Source organism: Lingula anatina, chromosome 1, assembly GCF_051362555.1.
Source record: "Lingula anatina isolate TDL-2025a chromosome 1, LinAna3.0, whole genome shotgun sequence".
Classification (NCBI taxonomy): Eukaryota; Metazoa; Brachiopoda; class Lingulata; order Lingulida; family Lingulidae; genus Lingula; species Lingula anatina.
This window is the reverse complement of record NC_141767.1, coordinates 4,894,429-4,919,111: the sequence shown is the minus strand read 5'-3', so window position 1 is coordinate 4,919,111 and position 24,683 is coordinate 4,894,429. Positions and strand designations below refer to the sequence as shown.

General features: G+C 34.2%; 3 protein-coding genes across 5 annotated transcripts; 1 reads left to right on the top strand and 2 right to left on the bottom strand.

Annotated features, from left to right (window-relative positions):
• Window positions 1-278: 278 nt before the first annotated feature.
• Window positions 279-4,125, bottom strand: LOC106151701 (protein aveugle-like). 2 transcript variants are annotated; one of them, XM_013525082.2, is made up of 6 exons: window positions 3,953-4,125; window positions 3,227-3,347; window positions 2,840-3,011; window positions 2,550-2,616; window positions 2,149-2,225; window positions 279-1,937 (listed from the first exon to the last, which is right to left on the bottom strand). In XM_013525082.2, exons 2-6 carry the CDS (start codon window positions 3,290-3,292, stop codon window positions 1,909-1,911), a joined length of 411 nt encoding a protein of 136 aa, XP_013380536.1. In that variant the 5' UTR covers window positions 3,293-3,347; window positions 3,953-4,125; the 3' UTR covers window positions 279-1,908. The 2 variants fall into 2 exon arrangements, with proteins under 2 accessions (XP_013380536.1, XP_013380537.1); XM_013525083.2 differs by having other exon boundaries at window positions 3,227-3,334; window positions 3,953-4,114.
• Window positions 4,022-15,351, top strand: LOC106151700 (microcephalin-like). 2 transcript variants are annotated; one of them, XM_024077264.2, is made up of 13 exons: window positions 4,022-4,189; window positions 4,596-4,824; window positions 5,436-5,640; window positions 5,883-5,970; window positions 6,134-6,316; window positions 6,551-6,677; window positions 7,625-7,699; window positions 7,944-9,255; window positions 9,448-9,610; window positions 9,837-9,914; window positions 10,222-10,362; window positions 10,647-10,734; window positions 14,270-15,351. In XM_024077264.2, the coding sequence occupies exons 2-13, from the start codon at window positions 4,632-4,634 to the stop codon at window positions 14,350-14,352; spliced, it is 2,736 nt and encodes a 911-aa protein (XP_023933032.2). In that variant the 5' UTR covers window positions 4,022-4,189; window positions 4,596-4,631; the 3' UTR covers window positions 14,353-15,351. The 2 variants fall into 2 exon arrangements, with proteins under 2 accessions (XP_023933032.2, XP_013380533.2); XM_013525079.3 differs by lacking the exon at window positions 4,022-4,189 and adding an exon at window positions 4,214-4,386.
• LOC106151699 (NIPA-like protein 2) lies at window positions 15,343-24,507 on the bottom strand. The gene is made up of 12 exons (XM_013525078.2): window positions 24,326-24,507; window positions 21,924-21,992; window positions 21,398-21,581; window positions 20,959-21,018; window positions 20,536-20,588; window positions 19,981-20,049; window positions 19,535-19,631; window positions 19,003-19,138; window positions 18,623-18,711; window positions 17,775-17,838; window positions 17,429-17,532; window positions 15,343-17,182 (listed from the first exon to the last, which is right to left on the bottom strand). The coding sequence occupies exons 1-12, from the start codon at window positions 24,389-24,391 to the stop codon at window positions 17,037-17,039; spliced, it is 1,137 nt and encodes a 378-aa protein (XP_013380532.2). The 5' UTR covers window positions 24,392-24,507; the 3' UTR covers window positions 15,343-17,036.
• Between the last annotated feature and the right edge of the window lie 176 nt (window positions 24,508-24,683).

The window sequence follows — 24,683 nt, the reverse complement described above, 5'->3', positions numbered from 1 at the left end:
CATTCCTTGTTCATTTTTGATGCAGACACTGTTCTGAACGTTTGTCAGCTTTGCTGATTTATATTTATGTACATTTTAGTGCAAAGTTTCTTAGATCAAAGATCATTTTTGTCATTACAAGAAACCAATAGTTTACCACCTCAAATGTGATTTTTAGTCTTATGTAATAGCATGGAAATAGTTGTAATAAATTGTTTTCTCTTTCACCTATGCTGTGTTTAATGTATACATAGTTCATCACATTAAAGAAAAATATAGAGAGAAAATCAACCAAGATGTTTTAAAGAGCAAAATGATTTATATAGAGTACAAGACCAAATAAAATAACAGTTCAAGCAATGATTACATGAATACACCCAATATATGTAGTATGTCATATGAATAAACATCTCTAAGTAGAATAAGACTGACAATTCAGTATATGTTTAATAATTAAAAGAACAACTTCAATTAAAAACCAATGAATGATTGAAATGCATTTTTCTTTTACTTCTGTACTGTATAAAACAAATGTGCCCACAATGTTTTATGTACCTTTTGTTTTCAATATCCCCTTTTATTATACTGACTGGCTGTTATCTATTTATCTTTATATGCTTTGAAAGCTGAAGAGAAGCATGCTCCAACTCAGACTTGCATCAAACTGATTCAAAAATACCTTACATCTAAAAAATGAATTAACAATCAAACTGCCTCTGTTCTTACTGATAAAGTGACAAATTGTTAGCATGGAAATACTGAACTAAAAAAAATCTCTGTCAATATCCCATCACTCATGTTTCAAAAGTACTGTGTACACACATTTTCCAAAAAAGTTTGTAGTTCAGAGGAAAAGGCTAACAAAATGTCAAATGCCTGCAGACATCACCGGCACATGTAAGTGGACTGCAGATCTTATTTGAGCCATTTGCTATCCAGGGGCCACTGGGCTATAGCGTATTACAATGTTAAATAATTTATCATTTTTTTTTTAACAAAATGCAATTTGTCTCACATCCCTTTTTTATTAGCCCAACTCTTAAAATGTGTCTCAGCTGCTGTAAAATGATGCAAAAACATAATGATTTTAAAATCAATTACGAATGAGTTTACAATCCATGACTTAAAAATAAGCGTGAAAATATGAATGTCTTACATACTAAGTACCTATACAATACATGACACAAAGTATAATTGCACAATAAAGATAAAATAAAAGTGTGCTTACTTTGAAAACTAGTGTAAGTTTGTGTCAACTGTCATGAAAGTCTTCAGAATTGTTCACTTTATTAATTTGATCCCTTTACATTTTTGTCCATTTAAATACTAAGTTCTAGTTACCAGCTGTTTAAAAGTTGCCTGTGACCTTAAAAGCACATATTAACATTGACAGAAAATGCAGTTGTAATATTGATAAGTAACCAAAGAATGCAGTTTTTCACACTATTTATGAGACACTATGGTTCTTAGATGAAAAAAGTTGCACTGTTTAGGAAAATAAAAGAAATCACCACATATATGAACCCATAATGTTTTTAATCTACACCAAACACTAGAGGATTTATCGTAATTGTTGTGAGACATGAGAGTCCCTGATACTGTTTTCACAAGGGTTTTTTGACAACAATTGTTGCACAACTGTGATGAATAAAAAAATCTTTCAAACCAAATTTTTTGACAAACACTTCTTGCAAAGAAGTTCCTTTTATAATACAGTTACTGCTGATAGCGCAGCACCTCATTAAAAAATAGAGTTAAGATGTAAAAAGAGTTTAAATAGTATAGCTATTCTCTACTTGCAATCTACTGTCACGTTTTTAGGCTGTCAGTCTGCCTCAGGAACTCTTCAGAAGTTAAACTGTCACAAATTCTATACAGAGGTGTCAGCTCTTCATGTCTGGGTAGCACCATTTTGTTATTAGCCACAAATCACTTGTTCTTGGAGTCGTAGGACAAACCTGGTGTCAGATGGAGATAAAATTTGACATTGAGAAAACAATTTGCTCAGAACTAGGACCCACCTACTAGTATCTACTAGTAAAATGACATAACTGAGAACAAAATTTAGAACTCCTGCTTTCATCAAAGAAAATAAATAAAATGTATTTATAACTTGCCTGCTGTCATTTTACTCAGTTTTAAATTGATGAACTTTTTGGGTTAACATACCCTTTTGTTCCAAATTTTTCAACTCTGCCGCTTCATTGCGTAATTTCAGGTGTAAGATCAGCTGCATTAAATCTTCTCTGCAAATGAAAACTATCAGAATTAAAACAGAATTTCAAGAAAAATAAAGAATATCCTCTTTTTATGTCTTATGTGGATAAAAGGATAGATAATTTTTTCTGGCAAATACTACTACTACTAGAAATAAAAATGTCAAAATGCTTGCAAAAATATCATTTGGCTAAAATAAATGAGAATTTTTTTCTATAATTTTCTGACTTTATTAAGAATTGTTGATCTTTTCATCTTTGTGGCTAGAACACATTTCATGTTCATGTGAGCCTTGTGTAAGATGCTTATAGTACTTTGAATATATTCAAGATATTTTTACTCAGTTACATTACCTGTGTTCTGGGTTTTGAATACCCATTCTCCCAAGTTTCATATCACTGAGTCTAATCAATGCTCTTCCTTAAAGAAAAAATAAAAGAAATAACACAAATCTAAAAGAAATGTGAACATGAAATGTGTGTGGAACTCAAATAAATTTGTCAAAACAGATTAATCAAGAGTACTATTTTCAATAAATTTTCCACTTTTGCATATTCAACACAAATGGACTTGAAAACTGGTTTATGTTAAATGCCTATTTTATATTTTTCTTTGTCAATGTAACAAAGTTTGTAAATGATACCTGATATTTCATGGTCCAAAAACAGCTGCCCATAAAGCTGATAATAATTGCCTCCATGTTTCCTCAACCATTTATTAACATCTGCTTTGCCCCAGAAATAAAGGGGCTTAGGACCCTTGCCTTTGGTGGATTTTTTGCTGGCAGGTTCCTTTTGTCTTGATTTTATGACTGTCTACAAAACGGCGTCAAGATAATTGCAATCATTAATGAATAAAAAAAACAAAAGATATACACATAATGAATTACAGTATGAAAACAAAACATTCGAATTATACAGACTTTAAGCCACTTGCAATCACATTACTCTAACAAGCATTAAACTCCTGTATTAAATCCAGTGAGGGTATTTCCCATGTGGCTATACATCCTTTAGAAAATAGTGATTACCTTGGATGAAGCAGTCACATTCTTCACATAGTGAGGCCTAGAGAGAACCGACTCTGTGGCCTCCATCTGGCTGAGCAGGTGGTTGTCAAGAACACATACTGACCCGGCCTAGCAGGAATTTCTGTGAAATTATTTTTAAGATAGGGTGACATGATGTACAGTGGCAAAGTACATGTACAGTGTACTAAGTTAAAAAGTTAAATTCAGCAAAATTAATTCATGGCTTGCATTTACACATGTGGACTAAGTAATCTGAAAGGTGGGCCTAAAGCTTTTGTTTCTCTATTTCATATGACTCATAAGAACGCAGTTAAATAAAACTGAATATATATACTCAGTACACTGTATATTATGCACAGGCAAATAAATATGTTAATTGCCTCAAGGACAAATCCAATGATGCATAAAATTGAAAAATAATCTGACTTTTGTTACTCTATCATCAAATTAAACTTCTATGGAATAATCAACTTGAACCATGTAAAACCCAAGATGTTCAGATGGTTAAATTGACACCAAAGCTCTTATATTATCTATATTATTATTATGAGGCAAATATAAATACTGAAAATTAAATATAAATTATAATAAAAAAAATCAACGTCATTGCCCCCCATCTTATATACCGTGTAATCAAAATTGTAATTGGACAGTAGTTAACAGAGCCTTTGTACGTATAATGATACTTAAAGTCCAAGAAATTTTTATCATAATCACAAAACTTACTCATTTATTACAGGTGCCATCCGTTGTTGATGTCAACTTCCTCTTGACCTAGATACGGAAGGAGATAATGCGAGACTTAGAAATGGGTCGAAATGATTCCGAAAATATTTTATCAAGTAGAAATACAATACATGGTTGTTGGTAATCGCTAACCCGCTCCTGACACTCTCTGACTATGACAATAATCAGAAATATGCGACACGTTTGCAATTTATCCATGGGTCTATGAACGAGAATGTAAGTAAGCTGCCATGTGACCAACAAGTCTCGACGTGCACTAGCGCCATTTTCGAAAGTGATAGAAACGAGATCACAGAGGCTATTTGTGCGAGGAATCTTACCATTCTAGCAGTTTGAAACACCAGCCTGTGAGTTGTCTGTGGTTTGATTTGGCAAAAGATCCTGAACTGATATTGAGCACAATGTCATAATAGGTGAGAGGCAAATGTTTGATTTTCATTGCCAGAAATCTTCGAACATTTATTTACTGAATCACCCTACAGCAAGGCTCGGGATGCTTTACAAGACGAATACACCTCCACACTTTTTACTTCGTTTTATTTAATGGCATAGGTTGAGCCGGAGGGGTAATCTTTTGATCGTTGAAATATTATAAGCATAGCATTTACATTTCTACTTCTAGGGAGAAGGGTTTTGACAGAACCAAGATCAAGTCAAGATGGAGACTTTAACACCAGCATTTATTTCACACGGTCGTAGGTCCATTAGCACCCCCAATTCCACCTTTGCCTCCATCAACTTGAAGAGCACTTTGGAGAGGAACATCAGCAGCTCAAGTGTGTCTCTTTTATGTAATAACAGCACTGACGAAAACAGTCTCCCAGCAAAAAGTTCTAGTAGTGTCTTAAAAGGTGAGGGGAGACTTCAGATTTTCCCTGATATTTCTAATGACTAGGGCTTCGTTCACATGCAATGTCTATTTTCTAAATTCTATTTTCTATTCGCGGCATGTCTTATGATCACGGTCTGTGCCCTGAATATCCCGCGGCGTAATTACTGGCCAAGGCGAGCCAGTTACTATAAGTTACTGGCAGCGCGAGTATAGTAACTGGCTCGCGCTGCCAGTAATTACGCCGCGGGATATTCAGGGCACAGACCATGATCATAAGATACCGCAAATAGAAAATAGAATTTAGAAAATAGACATTGCATGTGAATGAAGCCTAGAACTGAAGTAACAGCCAAAAATTAGAAAAAAATTGAAATAAATAATGCATTGTCTAATTAGACAACTAATGCATTGTCTAGGAATAGCTTATGTTTCCAGAAAATGAAAATTTCAGAATTTGTGCCATTGACTTACTATATTTCCAATTTGTATAAATCCTAATTTATTTTTACTCCCTGTGCACAACCACCTGCATACAATGCACAAGATACATGTAAATAAAAAAATGCCAGAAATGGCCATGAATATCTAACACAATAATAATAATAGAGAGAAATTAAAATATATTTTCAGATGTTGTAGCATATGTTGAAGTCCGTACAAATTCAGATAACAGAAGCCAAGCTATAGGCAAGGAACTGGAAGCTTTAGGTGCCACAGTTGTCAAGAAGTTCACCAATGAAGTGACACATGTTATCTTCAAGGATGGCAAGAAAAGTACCAGAGACAGGGCAAAAAAGAAGGGCCTTCATTTAGTTACAGTCCTGTGGGTGGACAGGTTTGTTCAACTGACAGAAAATAGTAATGTTCTAGTAAATTTTGTACATGTGTTTAAATTTTTAATGGTTAATTAATCAAGAATGTTTTTACTGAAATGGAAACCTACTTTTTTTTAGAGTATTTTTAAATTTTGTTATCATTTAAAAATGTACATAGTTGTTAATTTTATGTTGATTGTTAACATTTATTTGTTTAATATTACACCAGGAAATTTATTTTTGATGTTGATTCTGTTTCCAGTTGCAAAAAACAACAGGTGAAGGTCCCTGAATCTCAGTATCCTGTGGCAGCAGAAGATAAAACACCCATTCTTATTGGCAGATATAGGGTAAGAATACAGTGTTCCAAAATTTACGGGGAAGTGTTGAGAAATTCTACAAGTCCAGACAAATGTTAAAATAAAGTGCATATTTGTCAAGTCTGTCCATAAAGCACAGTGGACTTACAAAGTGTCTGTACCAATATTATATGTATAATTTGCTCAATTGCAGAAAGCCAAGTCTATGCAACCTACAGATTTCGATGATGATGTTGCAAATAGTGCAGAGAGAGGGGAAAAGAGGAGGAAGAGGATTGCTTTGGCAAACAAATGGAAAAATGCTGGTTTGGCAGACTTCAATACACCTGGATCTAAACCGCTTATTTTGGCTGCAGAAACTCAGCCACAGAGTCCAGTAAGTCTTTTTTCTACCTTTTTAAAATATTTTTCTTTTAAGATTTAAAAGCGGAAGCAGTAAATTATCACATGAATGTAAAGTTTCAGATACTGATTACTTCAATTAGTTATTGAAATGTGCCCTTTGTTAATATGTGCTGGTGGTACACACCCAGGAGGCAGTATCACCTCTCTGATCTTCTAGTATGAAATGTGCACCTTGTCATTCTATGTGGAATATATTGATTTCTAGTGTTTGTCAGATGACCCCTCCCCTAATGTTACCATACCTGACACCCCACCAAGCATGAGGGCAAGGCAGGAATCTCTGCAGGAGACCACAGAAAAGAAGCGCAGCAGACAGAGCACTGGCTCTATTGGTTTGTACAAATATTGTTATTTTATTTGTCCAAACTGGTACATGAATTTTCACCTAATGCTATTGATATTGTACTTTGTTTAAAGTCATAATAACTCTTCGTTTTGGCCAAAAATTGGATTTTCCTGGAAAAAACGGCAATTTTCCCGTACTTACCAATGGCCAACGACCCCATTCCTGCATTCAAAGTTAATCCAGGGTTTTTTTCCTAAACGTACGGTTTTTTGTTAAAATCTCTTAAGAGATTTTAACTGACGGAGCTCTCTCTGACATTGCAAAGTCACTGGTGACCTACTTAAAACCGCGGTAAAAGCAGACAACAACAACACCATATAAGATTCATGAGATATATTCGTCTTTTTGTTAAAAATGCATTTATATCCACAATGTGTGCCATTCTGGGCTTTTCGTTATCCGACGCACTGTACAAAAACTCGCAACTTACGTCTGAGGGCTTCCCGCCATGTTATTTTGGTCTCGAATGAACGCGAGAATCCGCGTGACACCATTACGTCATTAGCAACGAATGCACTTGTCGACTGGAAAAAAGGCATCGAAAGCCCTATTGACAAGCACAGATTTTAGTTTTCCTACAATAGAGGCCGTTTTAGTAGTAAAATACAATAGAATATATTTCCATGGGTTGTTTACAATGTATTTCATGCGGATTTTTGAATCTCAAAGGAAGAGTTATTATTGCTTTAAGGAAAATAGTTAACATTTTAAAATATTTTTGCTATTAATCAGCAATGTGCTGAAAAAAGCTGCCTTTTGAAATCCTCATGGTTAAATAAGATATATTATTAACTATGTTTTAGAAATAAATATAATGGCAGAAAGTTTGGAAGACCATCTCGAGACAGCAAGGTGATTGATTTAAGTCTGACAGCTGTTTACAGTGGTAAATATGTCTTGTTGACATGTTCTCATTGATGTCAAAAATTTCAGTTGATGTACCTTCAGAGGAGGACTCACCAGTGTGTAGTGGTGTGAGAACAACACCTCTGCAAAGAAGATTATTTGGTAAGACAGGATGAGAGACTAGGTTGCCTTCCTAATAAAGACACCTGCACACACTTTTCTGAATTTATTTTTTGAAAGTTGTCAATCAGTTTTATTTATTTTTCGATTTTGTGTCTGTATGATTGCTAGACAATGAAACTTCCAATGTTCGATAATTGTATGAGTTTGTTAAGATTCTTACATGATTATGTTACTTTCTTAATGATGCCTATAATTGGAAAAATTCTATATTTATATATTTTAGATAATATTCAAAGACAGCAATCCCCAGAGGCAGCTACCAATGCTGTCAAGAATTTGAATGATCTTTTCAAGCCAGGAATAGCAGCTAGGAAGAGAAAGTTGATGACGTTGAAAGAATTATCACCTGCATCAGTATTAGTAGCACCCACAAAAGCATCTGGCCAACTGCCCAGCATAATAGGTGGGAATGAGAGAAAGAAAGGACAAAAGAGAAAAAGTGCATCGGTGGAAGAAATTGGTTCATCTTTGGAAAATCCCAAAGGTAAAAGACGAAAGGAAGTTAAAGACAGTGATACCTTACACACAGACACATCAGATGAAAGCCCTGTGGAAACTGAAAATGAACCCAGTGGCAGTGGAATGCCCAGCAAGAGCAAAGTCACTGTGCTCAGTGATGTTGCTTGGTGTGAGGCAGATACAAAGGGGAAATCTAAGACAGCAAGGCGGAAGTCATGTGGGAGCATCCTGAGCAGTTCTGCAACTTCCCAGGTCACAGAATCTGAGGTAGACAGCAAACAGAAAGCAAAGAGCTCCAGGAGAAAATCGTGCTTAGACAACAAGGCTGGTTCTGTGGCTTTCCTTGAAGCTGGTCCTCAGTCTGATTGTGATGGAAAAACTAAAACTAAGGTTTCTAGGAGAAAATCTTGCTTGACCACCTTGACTACCACTTCTACAGAACACTGTGACACAGATACACAATCTGGAGCCCTTGCCTCAAAACCCAAGACTTCGAGGAGGAAGTCGTGTGGTGGATCCTTATCCACTTTGCCTGCTCTTGAGGACCATGATACAACATCTAATGAAACTAGTCGTTCAAAACCTAAAAAGTCTTCTGTTGGCACTGTGTCTGGGCCAGCAGCTCATCTGGACTCAAAACAGAAACGAACCCCTGGGATGTCCTGCATAGAAGAGTTATCTGACACTGACAGCAATGTCCCCATTAAAAATGTCTGTGTGGGGAATAGAGAGGAAAACACAAGTCATGCCCAACAAGACACTGGATACAGCACAAATACAGATTCATTGTTAAGATCAAGTCAAAACAGTAGTATCTCTTCAGACTCATTTTCCAAACTTGCTAAAAGCCGTAGAAGCATTGATGAATTTGCTGAACATGGAAAGCTTTCCCAGTCTTTGAAAAAGGCTGTCAGATCTGCAAATGTGAACAGTTCAGATAGTGATGATACAATTGCAAGTATCGCAAGTAAGTCCGAGCCTAAGAAAAAGATTACAAGGAAAAAGAAAGAATTTTCAATTAAGAATCCATCTCCAGTGCCAAGGAGATCCATGGTCACTACAAGTTTACATAACAGGTAAGTTTTTTACAGATACAAATTAGAGTGAATGTAAAGTGAGAAATTGAATTAATAGTATATGACAAATTCAAGTGAATTTAAAGTGAGAAGTAGAATTATTATTGGATGACTTTCCTTTGATGGTAGAATGAATATTGGTTCTGTTAGTTATAAATATCAAATAAATAGCCGTTTGTACTTCAATTTCAGTGAACAAGAGATTGTACATGCAGTAGTGAAGAAACTGGGCGGTTTTCATATGCTTGATACTGTTGACGACAGTACCAGTCACATTGTCTGTGGTGAAAGCCGGCGGACACTGAATATTCTACGTGGGATTGCAAGAGGATGCTGGGTGCTTTCTCTAGAATGGGTGAGACACTGTCTTTTTGCAACAATTTTCAACAGGAAAATATTCTTTCATTAGTTTCTCAGATACAAGCTCTGTCAGAATTGAGTTGTGCATGTAAATGATCCCTTTCAAATACTATTTTAACAATATGAAAAATAAAAATGCAAGAAGAAAAAATGGTAAACGGTATTTATTCTGTTATTTAAAGAAGAGAGATTTGAATTTATCTTGAAGTGTTTATCCTCAGGTGCTCAAGTCTCTTGAAGCAGGTCAGTGGTTGGATGAAGAACCATTTGAGGCACATGATTTCTTTCCAGCAGCACAGGTAAGAAAATGTATGATAACTTATGTGTAAGAGACTGTAGCTCTGGTTACATACAAAAGCTGCTGTGGGATATGGCATGTGAAATATGAAAGATGGACTTTAAAGTGGTATATAGGGTCATATTTTAAGTGTCCACACACTGCCAGAGACTGTCATCTCCGGTATTGGACTTAACAACCATACTCCGTGCTGTGATATCGGGATACAGGGTCCAACTCAAAGCACAAAGCGTGATTCCATAGTTTTTGTCTGATGGTGCCAATGATGATAATTGTTTTCACAACCACTTCTCAACATTTTTTTTCAGTTTAGCAGACTTGAACGATATGCAGCGGGACCGTCTTATCAGCAAGATATTTTTTCTGCTGTTGGGGAGATTTATGTATCAGAAAACACTTCTCCATCTCAGCAGCATTTGATTTCATTAATTCAGTTGTGTGGTGGAAAGGTAAGTTAAACACTTTAATACAGCCAAGACCCCTCACACCTTATTATATTAAATCCACCAAGTACTTAACTGTGCTTAAGGATCACAAGTGCATTAGGAAAATTGAATTACTTCCAGAAATCCATTTTTGTTAACTATTTGTTAACTTTTAAGCTTTTAGCACTGAAACACATACCTTTTAAGTAACTTTTGTTTTCACATCTAGAAGGGTGTTGTTAGAGCTGTGTTTGGAAGTAGTAGAATTATTTCATGGTGGATTTCATCGTCAGCTAATTTTTCTCCAGACAACCACATGTTCCAGAAAAGCAGCAGTGTGTGTAGGACCAGCAAGAAGAACTGAAGCCACTTTGGTGACAGAACAGTGGGTCTTGGGTAAGGCCAAGCCAGAGAGAGTTTTTATTGTACCACCAGCGTTAGCGCTGGCGGTACACATGGTTTCGGTCCCATCCGGATCGTTCCGCCGGCTCCGCCGGACGGCTACCGTTACCGCTTCTCCTCCTAGACGGTAAGGGCCCCCGTACCCATCTCATGGATTTAGGTCACCTATAATCTCAACTCGTTCCACGTAAAATTTGGGCTTTGTCGGTATTGGGGTCTGGGTGTGGCACTCATTGCAATGCACCCTTGTCTAAAAATGGCAAAATTAAATGCTTATTATCTACCCTACGGAAGGAGTTATGGGAAAAATTTCTATAGACGGCTTTCCAAAAGTCATATGTGTAGATTTCAAATATACCCTTGGATTTGACCTTTGACCTCTACTTCAAGGTCAAATGGGCCAAAATTTTCAAAAAAAATGAAATTTTTTACGAAAAAAAATTTTTTTGCCCTGTTATTCAGACACCACACAGACTTAACCAATAATATTATTGGAAAGTGTTACCCTTCAGGTCATCTTTCATCTCCATGAATTTGGGGTCAATCGGTGCATTTTCACGGGAGTAGCGGCCATAAGATACCGAAACTGAAAACTGTCTCTAATTTGGGAACCGTTAATGCTAGAGACCCATTCTTTTTTGCATTTTGTAGAGCATGTAAAGCCCAACACTGAAGGTGGTCTCGGTTTTTTTGTATTCCATACGGTTTTCGAGTTACGCTGTATCAAAAAGTACATATTGGTGGTAAAAGCAAAATGTGCAGTACGGTAATGGATAATAAATTTTGAACTCTGGAAAAATAAAACATAAGGCTTGGCAAAGCAGACAACTTGTGTTCAAAAATGACATTATTTAATCAAATTTGAACTTCTGAAACTTCAGAGCACCTCCTATTTCAAGAATTTTGACCAAAATGACATTTTCTTTATTTTAATTAATTTTTTCTGTACGAAATTTAAGGCACATTATGGTAACTCCAAAATTATAACATCTAGTCCCTTATATCTCCAAAACTGGCAGAGATAGGTCCATAGTTACTATTGAAGTTGAATAGGAAGTCATATACTGGCAATCTTACTATGACCTTGAAATTGACCTTTGACCTACTTTTCACCATGAACTGAACTTTGCAAATTTTTCTTCCCTTTTATCTCCAAAACTGGCAGAGATAGGTCCATAGTTACTATTGAACTTGAATAGGAAGTCATATACTGGCAATCTATATGTGACATTAAAATTGACCTTTGACCTACTTTTCACCATGAACTGAATTTTGCAAATTTTGCTTTCCTTTTATCTCCAAAACTGGCTGAGATAGGTCCGTAGTTACTATTGAATTGAATAGAAAGTCATATACTGGCAATCTAAATGTGACCTTAAAATTGACCTTTGACCTACTTTTCACCATTAACTGAACTTTGCAAAATTTGCTTCCCTTTTATCTCCAAAACTGGCAGAGATAGGTCCATAGTTACTATTGAACTTGAATAGGAAGTCATATACTGGCAATCTAAATGTGACCTTAAAATTGACCTTTGACCTACTTTTCACCATGAACTGAATTTTGCAAATTTTGCTTTCCTTTTATCTCCAAAACTGGCTGAGATAGGTCCGTAGTTACTATTGAACTTGAATAGGAAGTCATATACTGGCAATCTAAATGTGACCTTAAAATTGACCTTTGACCTACTTTTCACCATAAACTGAACTTTGCAAATTTTGCTTCCCTTTTATCTCCAAAACTGGCAGAGATAGGTCCATAGTTACTATTGAACTTGAATAGGAAGTCATATACTGGCAATCTAAATGTGACCTTGAAATTGACCTTTGACCTACTTTACACCATGAACTGAATTTTGCAAATTTTGCTTCCCTTTTATCTCCAAAACTGGCTGAGATAGGTCTATAGTTACTATTGAAGTTGAATAGGAAGTCATATACTGGCAATCTAAATGTGACCTTGAAATTGACCTTTGACCTACTTTTCACCATGAACTGAACTTTGCAAACTTTTCTGCCCTTTTATCTCCAAAACTGGCAGAGATAGGTCCATAGTTACTATTGAACTTGAAAAGGAAGTCATATACTGACAATCTAAATGTGACCTTTAAATTGACCTTTGACCTACTTTACACCATGAACTGAATTTTGCAAATTTTGCTTCCCTTTTATCTCCAAAACTGGCTGAGATAGGTCTATAGTTACTGTTGAACTTGAATAGGAAGTCATATACTGGCAATCTAAATGTGACCTTAAAATTGACCTTTGACCTACTTTACACCATGAACTGAATTTTGCAAATTTTGCTTTCTTTTTATCTCCAAAACTGGCTGAGATAGGTCCGTAGTTACTATTGAACTTGAATAGGAAGTCATATACTGGCATTATAAATGTGACATTAAAATTGACCTTTGTCCTACTTTTCACCATAAACTGAACTTTGCAAATTTTGCTTCCCTTTTATCTCCAAAACTGGCAGAGATAGGTCCATAGTTACTATTGAACTTGAATAGAAAGTCATATACTGGCAATCTAAATGTGACCTTGAAATTGACCTTTGACCTACTTTTCACCATGAACTGAATTTTGCAAATTTTGCTTCCCTTTTATCTCCAAAACTGGCTGAGATAGGTCCATAGTTACTATTGAAGTTGAATAGGAAGTCCTATACTGGCAATCTAAATGTGACCTTGAAATTGACCTTTGACCTACTTTTTATCATGAACTGAACTCTGCTAATTTCTTTCTCTTTTAACTTCAAACTTGACAGAGATAGGTCCATAGTTACTCTTGAACTTGAATAGGAAGTCATATACTGGCAATTTACTGTGACCTTGAAATTGACCCTTGACCTACCTTACGAAGAACTTAAATTTGATTGTACCATATATATTTTTTGCAATAGTTAAAAAATTCTTGTTGATTGCATTTTTACAGCTTGTCAAGCACAAAACTGGTGGCTGTGTCCCTTATTTTGTGTATGTGGGGGTCTATACAATTGCGTTTGCTCCAGCTGGTGGTACAATATTTGGAGGCGGTATCGCCTCTCTGATCCTCTAGTTTTTTTAGCATCCAACCTTTTTTTTTCATATGTATGGGACCATTCAGATCGCGAAGAGGCAAGTGCTAGCTAGGCTGTGACCTAAATATGGCGGACTTATATGAAAGGAAGACTGCTTATTCCTGTAATGGTCTCTCTGCCTCTCACACGCCTCCCCACGCGTTGTCCCTGCAGGGGCACATTAATTAAATCTCAGCTAAATTCAACCGATTGAGATTCGATGCATGGGGAGGCATGTGAGAGGCGGATAGACCATTACAGGATTAAGTGGCCTTCCTTTCATGTAAGTCCACCATATTTAGGTTGTGGCCTAGCTAGCACTAGGCTCTTCTCCATCTGAATGGGACCTGTGGTTTAAAGGTGTCATTAAAATCTTAATCTAACTCTAAATATCTTATAAAATCATGTGTAATATGTCCTATAAAAAGCCACGAGTTAATTGCTATTAATCCATAGTCATTTATTTCAGATTCCATAACTGCACACATGCTGATGCCATTGAGTGATTATACTGCTAAGAAACAAAGCAGATCAACTAGTCCAGCCTTTTAAATATCAGCATTTCATGAAGCTGATTTGTTGACCTTATTAATTACAGTTATATGGATACTGAATACTGCCCATGCAGTATAAACTAAGAGCTAGTGAAATTTTAGACACCACCAATCTTATTACCGTACCTTTTCAAATGATATTCAGACTCTTTGAATGATTTTCTTATGCCAGAATGGATTGAACAATAAAACTGTAGATAAAGAAGAACACATATCCTATTTATACCTATACATAACATTTATCCCACAAACAAAAGGATAATGGCACTTTTATTTTGCTTACACACTCACCTGTATTTTAATTGCTTGAAGCACCAGCCTAAAGGGATATGTCCACTACAACTACTCCGCATCCCCATTATGCAACATACAGGAGCAAATTATATTTTCTCCACACCTGGATATAACTACTCTTTTATGTTGCATACAGTGGACAACTTGTGTTGTAACTAGTACACATGGATCTACTATTTCTTTAATTAAATTTAATGAATGTGATAAGCAATCAAACATGAGGAAAATGAAAGATGGGATTAGTTTGGACATGATTGAGTAATGTGATCCGTCAGTATTATTCTGTTACAGTGTAAGCTTACATAAAGTGAAGCAATTAAAATTTTTTATATAAAATGTTTTTATATAGTTACAACTTACAAAAAATTGTTTACTGTCATTTTTGTTTAAAAATAAATGGCAGTGCTTTAAACGTATTAATTTCAAAGAAATTATAAATCTGTTGCTTTAGATGATTTAATAATGTAATCATAAGAATTTTTATACTATATTTTAGTTTTATGTATTAAATTTACTGAACATTTGTGGCTGTTATGATAAGTAATCCATTGTTATCAGCATAAATTTAAAGTAGTCTCCAATTAAACAGCTAGATGTTCCAAATTGTATCAATTTACAGACTAGTTTTTTATTTAAAATCCCAATTTCTGTTTTTTAATGTATAGCACAACAATCGTAATAAAAGAAAATGAAATTAGTACAACATTGATACTTTATTTGTTCTTAATACACTTGCATTAAAACTATTTCCAGCAGTCTTCATCAAGATATGGAATGTCAACAGGAATATAACCGGTATTAATATATGCATACAAAGTTTCTATATTCCACAACCTATACATTGAGCTAAAAGGTAAAAAATGTATATTAAATGGGATAGAAATATGAGCATTTGATATGCTTCTAGAATAAACTAATTTATACTAGTTTCAGCATGAAAATGTGTATGAAAACTGATTGAAAATGAAAAAAACTGGTTAGGTACAAAGTACCCTTTTGGTGTATAGACACAGAAATAATGTATAACTGTCCTTATCCTTTGTGTTCTTGACCAAAAAAGAATAATATAATATAAGTATATACAAAATATTCTTGTGAGATTCTACAAGTTCAGAGATTTGATATCTAACAAGATAAAACCTGAAAAGTCTAAAACAGTCCAATATATCTAAAACAATCCAATAAAGCAACCGAAAGCTTGATCAAACTATTTCATGGACTTGTGGCAGAAGATTCTACACATTACTGCTTTCTGTACAGGACTGTTGTTCATGAGAGCAGATCAAGCCTAGTGAACTTGCAGTGGGTAATAATAGTTGTACCCAACATAGATGAGAGACATTGCAAGAGTGATAGATGCCAAGAGTTTGAATATTTAAAAGGCATTTTCTGTATGACTGATGCCTATGTAGAGTGAGCATTTTTCTCTAAGCCTTGTGGCCTATACATACCATTCTAATCTCTTTCATTGTACAAAAGATTTGAAAAAAAAAGTGTAAAGCTTGCAGTACTCGTACAAAAATAACGTAAAAAAAGTCTGTAAACTGAAGAGATATTAGAGCTGGTTCAATATTGCTGTAACAATTGTTTGCTATGTGTAACTTTTCTCTAAATATAAATAGCAAAGAGTTGCGTTTTTCTTATAATTTCTTATTAATGCTTTCCAGTCTGAAGCATAATAGTAAAGTCTGTGTTAGTTGTACTCAGCAGCACATTTTATCTGTTTTTAGACACTACCTCTATGAGCCATATATTGCAGTACCAGAAGATCTTTACTGCACATCTACCATACATGATTTTCTATACCATCTTCCAGCAGGTATTTCCAGTTAAAAGAAGATTTTTAATACTGTTTTCTACTTCATACAAGTTATTCCCAAGTATATCATACCCAGCACACTGACTAATATATCGACACAAACCTTAATTATCACAAGCAAAGACATGTTAAATTTAAGAAATTATATACAGCAAAGGTAACAAAAATATTAAACATGATAAAATATTATGCAGCATACATTACAGATAATGGCATGCTTTATTTTACTATACTGCTCTTACAATGCAGACAAAATATTACGTAGCCATCTGACTTAATTATCTATCACATTGCGCTCATATCAACCCAAAAGCCCCACTGATACATATCTGTTACATAAAAATCTCTTAAATTACAAGACACAAAGATCACATACACAGGGTACTGTTTCAGCTCTGAAAACCAAATAAACCCTGAAAACCAAATACACTGGCCATGGAGTCTTAAGGTTGTGCAGTTTTGAACAGTTACTTAAAATAACTTGAGACTGAGATGAATTCTGCACCCTAAAGGGAGACAAATATAGCAAAACAATTATCCTGGAAGTTGTCTAACATTGAAAGTGTTGGTTAAGGTTGCACTGCACCATAACCATCAGTTGGCATCTCTTCTTTAGCAGGAGATTCCTCTGAGGGGCTTTGATCTTTCAAGATTGGGTTTCTCTCTTGTGACCTGGGCTGAACTGTTGATCTTGAGTAGGTAGATAATAACCAGTCTGAAAACAAAATTAAATTATATTGGATACCATTTCAACAGTTTTTAATGTAAAAAGGTTTTTCACGAAGTAAGATTTTACTATTGTTATGATAGACTTTAATTTTGTAAAAAAAAAAAAAAAAAAGAAAAAAAATTCTTTAAAAAAATTAACTGTTATAATGGTCTAATGACTGCTGAGATCCTCATTCAGAATTACTATTAAATATGAAATTAAAAAACAAGTTATAACTGCTATTATATTCACCTGGTAGTATGGCAGCCAGTTTTGGTTTTGGCTCATTGCTAGGAGATGGAGGTGGTCCTTTTCCTGACGTGATGAAAAATACGCCAATAAAACACAGAGTGCACCTAAAAAAACACAAATAAAGTGTGACACATAATATTCATCAATCATTTTTTGGTTGCTAATAAGCATGCTTTCCCATCTCATTTTTTTTTTGTTCCAGTAGAAATTTTACCGTTCTTTTTTTTTTCAGAGAGCTTTTGATGGAGAATAGTAGGTTGAACTTCAGAAAATACACTTTTCACTTATACTAGTACAAAACTATTTATTTATTGTTTTTTGTAAAACATTTCTGTCGCCAACTTACCCAAACATGAACATAAAGATGTCCAAACCATTCATACCCCAAAACTCTCTGTAGAAAACGATACCTGAAAAAAAGTAAAAATCCATCACAATAAAACTCAACAAATTAAAGCTGTTTTTATTTTCACTGAAGTTCTTCATAATTTTAAAATATTTTAGTTGAAATAAAAAAAAAGATACAAAAAAAGTAACCTATGCCTGACAATCACCCATGTACTATTTATAACAAAAAAAGTAGAGATCCACTTTCTTGATAAAAATAACAATGTAACAGGACTTCAATTTTTAATGACACAAAAAACAAATTATATAATAACCAAAGCAAATCATTTTTGGAACAGATAGCAGTAAAATGACAACATGTATAGTGCTGAGAAAGCAGTGACATAATGGCATGATTAGTAATCTTGGAGCTGTCCCCCGACCAGAAACAGAACAAGATAATATCACGTCAATCAATATCTGGAACATCTCAAGTCTTTCCAAGATGCCAAGAGATATCTTTGATGAAATGATGAAAGCATATCCACAAAATCTATACAGAAGGAAACTAATTGAAAACTGCATGTGAATGTATTCCCCGTTGGTTTAAGAAGCCAATAAAGAAAGACAGAATTCCAGCAGAAAGAGTTTTTTTTCTTGGTCTTTACAGGAAAACTTATTACAGTCTTCTTGAAAGTGATTTGTTTTCTAAATTGTCATGGTGCTAGAACATACTGAGTGACCAGGACCAAGGTTTACATCTATCAGAATGCTGTACATTTATCTCTTTAGCTATAGGCTACAGCTGACAGTTATAAGAAATACATTTTTCAAGATCAAAAAGAAAAGAAATGAAATAAAAATCACCTGATAATATAGCACTTATGGTGAAAAAGGCAAAGTAGGTTGGTACCACAACTGTAGCTTCAAACAACTTCATGGCACTGTTCAAATATCTAGAAAAGAATAAATACAATATGGCAACTCAGTAGAGCAACATCCAGCCATATACATACATGCTTATATACATACATTTATTTTCACCACTTTATGCTTGCAAAAGATTTCTGAAGTAAAACCTTCAAATGTATATGCTTCAATCCCATTATTAATCCTAATCCTAATTATAGGCTTTAGCTGATGTCTGATCATCATTTAAACACAGACACATACACACAGGGGTTAAGTCCAAAGATTTTAGTAATTTCAGTAAAAAAAATATAAAAGGATAAAAATGAAGCACTTACTTGACCTGCAATATAGCTGTGACCACTAATATTACCACCATCACATAGAGAACAGGTTGATCAAACTGGGAGTAGCCCATGAATGTTATATGAATTAAACCAGACACTCCCTTAGCTGAGATTACAGTAAAGGAGGCTGAAAACAATACAATACAAACAGATTATTATACCAAGGTGAACAATATTTCTTATCAAAACAAATTAGCTAGATATTGTGCAAAAAAAAATCTTTTTTGCTAAATACATTTAATACAAATACCACAAAATCATTCCTTTTTTGTTACTATCAGTCTGTCTACTCTCCAGCAACTGGGTGATGACGCCTTTTTTTTTCATAAAAAAATTCACTCTGGACACACACTTTTTACCAGAGACCAGATGGATATTAACATCATTTTACTTTTGTGAAAATTTTCACAGTACAGAAAAAAGCAGAGAAATAGCCCAAGAAATGAATGTGAATATCTAGCCATAAAACTAATTTCTCCAGGTTAGAGACACCCCGTGTCCAGTAAGTGGAGAGGATGCTTACCCAGCATGGCACAGATTAACAGGAACACCAACACACTGTCAATCTGGAACTTGTACAGTAACACCAACAGCACAATCAATGCAAGGAACTCTATGATCTAAAACAAACAACAGGAACAAACAGTAAGATATCAGGAATAATGTGTCCCTTAGCTACATGCTTACTTAATATTGAAATTTCATCCACCAACACTAAATTCAATAAATTTAAAAACTTAAAACTTAATTTAATAAAGAGAGTTTTTAATTTGTTAGCAATGAAAATTCCTTTTTTTCAAGAAATTAAAAAAAAAAACATTTATTATCAAATCAGAAACTTCTGACAATGATGTTAAATAATGAAATCTGCTATTACTTATGCCTATCATCATCATCATCATCATCATCATCATCACATGAACATTAAAATAAACTATTTGGAACTGACATTCCAAACAAAATACTTACAATATACACCAAAAATGCAATCTGCTTTAATGCTTCGTTTATTTCTGGTCCAGTGAGCACCTTCTCATGCTGCACAAAACAACACATAAAAATGCTTTTTAGTTTTCAAGAAAATATATAAATCATCAGCTACAACACAGAAATGTGACATGACTCAGGTCCTGCAGGTATTTATGTTGAAGTAATTCAAGCCAGTATATTTTCACTGAAAAAGGCTACAAAAATCTATATTACAAATACTGCCTTCATATATTTTCACTGAATATAAAGTCATTGAAATTGATTTGTCATAATACATTAACTGCACAAAGCAGGGATAGAATTAAAAAATTAACATGATCTGAGTATACTAGTAACTGTTTTATCAAACATATATATCCAAGCAAAAAAAGTATGATGCATTTTCAGCATATTTCATCCACACCAATATATAATATGTATAAAGTTTTTAAAACGTCCAATAAAATGAAATATAAATATATAAAACAACAGCTGAGTGATAAATCATTCTGTCCGTATTAATGGAAGCCTTATGGCTTAATGGTTTTTACTCACTTTAGGAGAAAAGTTGACCAGCAGGAAAGCACCAACAATTGAGAGAGCACAACCTGAAGCATTGAAATATCAGTGCAAGTCAAGCCAATACAATGACTTGAGCAGCAAAAAGTAAAATTATTGCAACTGCAAATTACAGATGCTGAAGTAATACTATATTGGTGCTGAAAACCAACCACATTTAAATGAATTTTATCAAAATATATAGAATAAGCATGCCCAAATATGTTAAAAAACCAAATACAAGCAAATCCAACCATGAAATTAACATAGGTGAAAGACTTTAAAACAAATGATACTATAATTCCTCATCTCTCAAATAAAATAAAAAATCAGAAAGAATATTCGATGCATATATGTCCGTGCACACTTTTTTATCAAACAGGAGAGAATATCCAGTTTTTATTACAATGAATCACTTACCAAATAAATCTTGTGGTCTCAACTTTTCTTTCAGAAACACCACTGCTATGAACATATTAGCTGAAAACAGGCAGATACATTTTTCCACATTATATTTAGTTGTAAACCTTTTGTTAATACATGCAAATTGTAACTGTGTATTTATAAGGAGTAGTAATCAACATATTAAGAATCACTTAACATCTTCAAAAGCTTTTAATGACTGGGTTGAAATATACAAAGCCATACACTTTCTTCATAAGGTGTTGGCTATGGCAGTGAAAAAAGTATTTCATATCAACAGCCCTGGATAAAATAAAATGAAAAAAGCACAGACCACAAGTATGAAATATCAAGACATCTTCAAAAACAACCTTGGGGACATCAACCACGAAATTCAGGCACCATTAATTCTGAATGTCATCCAAGGACATCAAAGCTTGTTGTGATAACAGCGTACCTATGACTGTTGTCGTCCCTAGAGGTGCCACGAGGGATGCTGGAGCATATCCATAGGCAGAGAAATTCCCAATTTCTCCAAAAACCATCAATATGATCCCAATCCACCATAATGGATCTTTGGTGTAATGAAAACTTTCATTCTCTTGACTGATTCTTTCCTCATTTTTCATATGAGTGTATTTCTACAAAGAGACAAAAAGATAATGATGTCTGAATGACAAGATGATCACTTGCAATTTACAACCCCAGAAGGAATCAGGAAATCATTAATTTTGAGAATCAAGGCATGTGGGTAATGCAAAAGTTTAGTGAAGTGGTCTTAAATCCTTCATATATTTGTACAGTCAACCCTTGCTTTCAGATCCTGCTTATGCAGTGTAACATAAATGAAAAAAAAAAGATCTACAAATTGTAAAAATTCTACGTAACTTTGCAAAACCCTATCTTTTTTTCCGGAAAATTACAAGAAATTATGAGTAAAACTTTAAGTAAAACAAAACATTCTATCAAGTATATGATCTTACCTGAACATTGAGAGAGACACTGATCAATAAGTTTCCACCTATGCAGAGAAGACATCCTATCAAAACATTCTGGAACAACAAAGAAAGAATTTACCAATAAGTGTGACCATGGTGAAGCTCTTTTAACTTTTCTTAAATCCCTCTAATAAATGTCTTTCTTTTCTTTCAAAAATTTTGTTAAAAACTTTTGTTACCTTTACTGGGGTAGCGCTAGCAATTTTTTTTCACTTAGCCAAATCACCACATTTTTGCCAATTATTTATCCACATGGTTATAACTTGACTAAAACAAGTCAAATCAAGCCCTTTTTGTTTAGCCAATTTAAGTAAGTTTTAGAATTTGGCTAAATCGGCGAGTGTTAGCACCACCCCAGCTTTATTTTATGTAAAAATTATGGTACCTATATTTTATGTAAAAGTTATTTGATGATAACTCATTCATCTTGGATCAAACAAGTACATACCACTTAAACCTTCACCAGTCTTCACATAATTTTCCAATATATGTCCTATGTTTTTTTTTCAAAGTAACCTAAACTATAGTATGTTGAGTAGACATTGATATTACTATGAATATTGTGGCAGGATAACATAGGACTAAGGTTGTGTAAATGTCAGTGAATTATAAATATATATATATCTCATCTGCGTAGACTGATGGATAAATAATAGCATTTTGATAGCATGGGACACACTGGATATCCAGATAAAGATTTTTTAGCATAAGCCTCTATAACAACAGAGTATGCAATTTCATTTCCTTGAAATTCAACTGGTTTTTTAAAAATTATATGAAGATTAAAATGGGGAAAATGGCATTTAGCAGTTCGCCCTTTTTCAGCTTTTTGGATCAATAGATCATTAAAAACTAAATTTAAAAGGTTTCAGCTTATCAAAACACTCACTTGATTAACATTAAAGTTCACACAACTGAGCTCTTTTCATTCCAACATCAACAACTTACACATTTTACAGTGCTCAACATTTTATGGGAAGTGCTATAGGTAATAAAGAATATTATAAGATGACAATGTCAAATACATTAGTGTTACTTACATTAATCTATATACAGGGCATTTTATGAGAAAAAAATTTTTAGGTTAGGTATTCTGCACTTATCAACTATATTACTTTGTAAAACTCAGAATCCTGTTCTTTTTTTTAAATTCTGTTGTAATGGACATGTTAAAAATATAGAGCCCATAAAAGTTTTTCTGAAAGAAAACTTGGTTTTTATGTGCTGCTAGTAATAAATCCTGCTACTAGTACTGTAAATTGCCTTATGTTCAGTGTTCCAGCAGTAATACTTCCAAAGGTTGTTCTCTCAAAAATTAAACAATAACAAATTTGCAACCAAAATACATTGCTCATTGTGCACTGGTTTCAAGGTTCAAATCAAAGTATCTGTGTTGTAGACAAGAACATCAATTCTTATTATAAATGGAAACAAGACACCTGATGAGCCTAAGGCATGGGCCCCACAGCATTTCCCTCTGTCCATGTGACATGTTTACTTGTAATGTCTTATCACGTGTATGCAGAGCCAGACTGCACTAGGAATAGAATATTTTGTTTGTACACTTAACAGGTGTTGTCTTTCAGTAACACTTTGCAACAATGAAATTTTGTAAAAAAAAAAAAAAAAGGTATACATATTCTTCGATTGTATTCATCTCGACAATTCATAAAATACAGTTGTCCAACCATAGGAAACCCTAAACTTCAAAAAAGTAGAACATGAAGACAAATAATCTGGAGCGAATCTCACTATACATGTGACAAAGTCATGTGACATCCTCTGACCACATCTATCTGTTGAAGACGACCACCAAAATCATGTGACACTCAGTAGTACACATCGCCTAACTGACCACAACATGTGACACATGGGACTGTATGACAGTTACAGTTTCGGTCCCAATCAATACATGAATGTGTAATGAATTATAATATTCATTTTTGGTGGTTAGATATATGGAGTATTTACTTTTCTTTAAAATTTCCCACACGATTTGACCGGTCACTTCACCCTTTATAATGAACAAAGTGTGGTGTTTTTTTTTGGGTAAAATGCCTCAGAAAAATATATGCATCAATACAGTTACAAATATTTGTAAATATATGTTAGACACACGGGTAAGATTGGCCTGTCAATCCACACTGCCCATTGCACTGATCCCAAAATCAAATTCTGACTTACAAGTGCATTTTATAGAAGAAGTAGTATATTACAATAAAAAAATGCTATGGCAACCAAACATTATGAATTATTCCTTATTCATTCTGGCAATTTCTGGGTGATCTGTCAGTGTCATCTCATAAATAATTCATTCAGCAAGTCTTGCTAGTTTCAGTAGCCCAGTTATTGATCAGTGAAAGCTACTCTAATAAATTATACTAAACCTGGTATGTTAACGGTGGTTCTGTCGGTCCCTCTGTTGGGAAGACTGTAGAATTGGGGTCTGACATCTTGTGAGCAACCTCACCGGGACGACGGGTTACTTCAACGACTTCTGTCCATCCACCTCTGCACGTAGATATATGATATACATCAGACTAAAATGTAGGTCATATAAATGAGAAAACCATATGCTATCCACCGATACTAACAAAAACCGGTTGCTTAAAATCAATCTATTTATTCTTGATAAGTTGATTAGAAGTAAAGAAAAACAATTATTTGAAAAAATTAACCGTGAGTTTTGTGTACCTGAAAACAAATGTATACATTACTTTGATAGCTGGATATTAATCCATTAAA

Bases quoted from the DNA above. Each gene is read 5' to 3' on its own strand.
- LOC106151700 (XM_024077264.2), top strand. From the start codon at position 4,632: ATGGAGACTTTAACACCAGCATTTATTTCACACGGTCGTAGGTCCATT. The intron at 5,971-6,133 runs GTAAGAATACAG...GCTCAATTGCAG, and splicing joins TTCTTATTGGCAGATATAGG to AAAGCCAAGTCTATGCAACC. The intron at 10,735-14,269 runs GTAAGGCCAAGC...CATTTATTTCAG, and splicing joins GACAGAACAGTGGGTCTTGG to ATTCCATAACTGCACACATG.
- LOC106151699 (XM_013525078.2), bottom strand. From the start codon at position 24,391: ATGTCAGACCCCAATTCTACAGTCTTCCCAACAGAGGGACCGACAGAA. The intron at 17,839-18,622 runs GTGATTTTTATT...ACTTTTTTTCAG, and splicing joins CATAAGTGCTATATTATCAG to GTATCGTTTTCTACAGAGAG. The intron at 17,533-17,774 runs GTAAGTTGGCGA...GTGTTTTTTTAG, and splicing joins ATCTTTATGTTCATGTTTGG to GTGCACTCTGTGTTTTATTG.
- LOC106151701 (XM_013525082.2), bottom strand. From the start codon at position 3,292: ATGGAGGCCACAGAGTCGGTTCTCTCTAGGCCTCACTATGTGAAGAAT. The intron at 3,012-3,226 runs GTAATCACTATT...GCCGTTTTGTAG, and splicing joins ATGTGACTGCTTCATCCAAG to ACAGTCATAAAATCAAGACA. The intron at 2,617-2,839 runs GTATCATTTACA...TTTTTCTTTAAG, and splicing joins TTTGGACCATGAAATATCAG to GAAGAGCATTGATTAGACTC.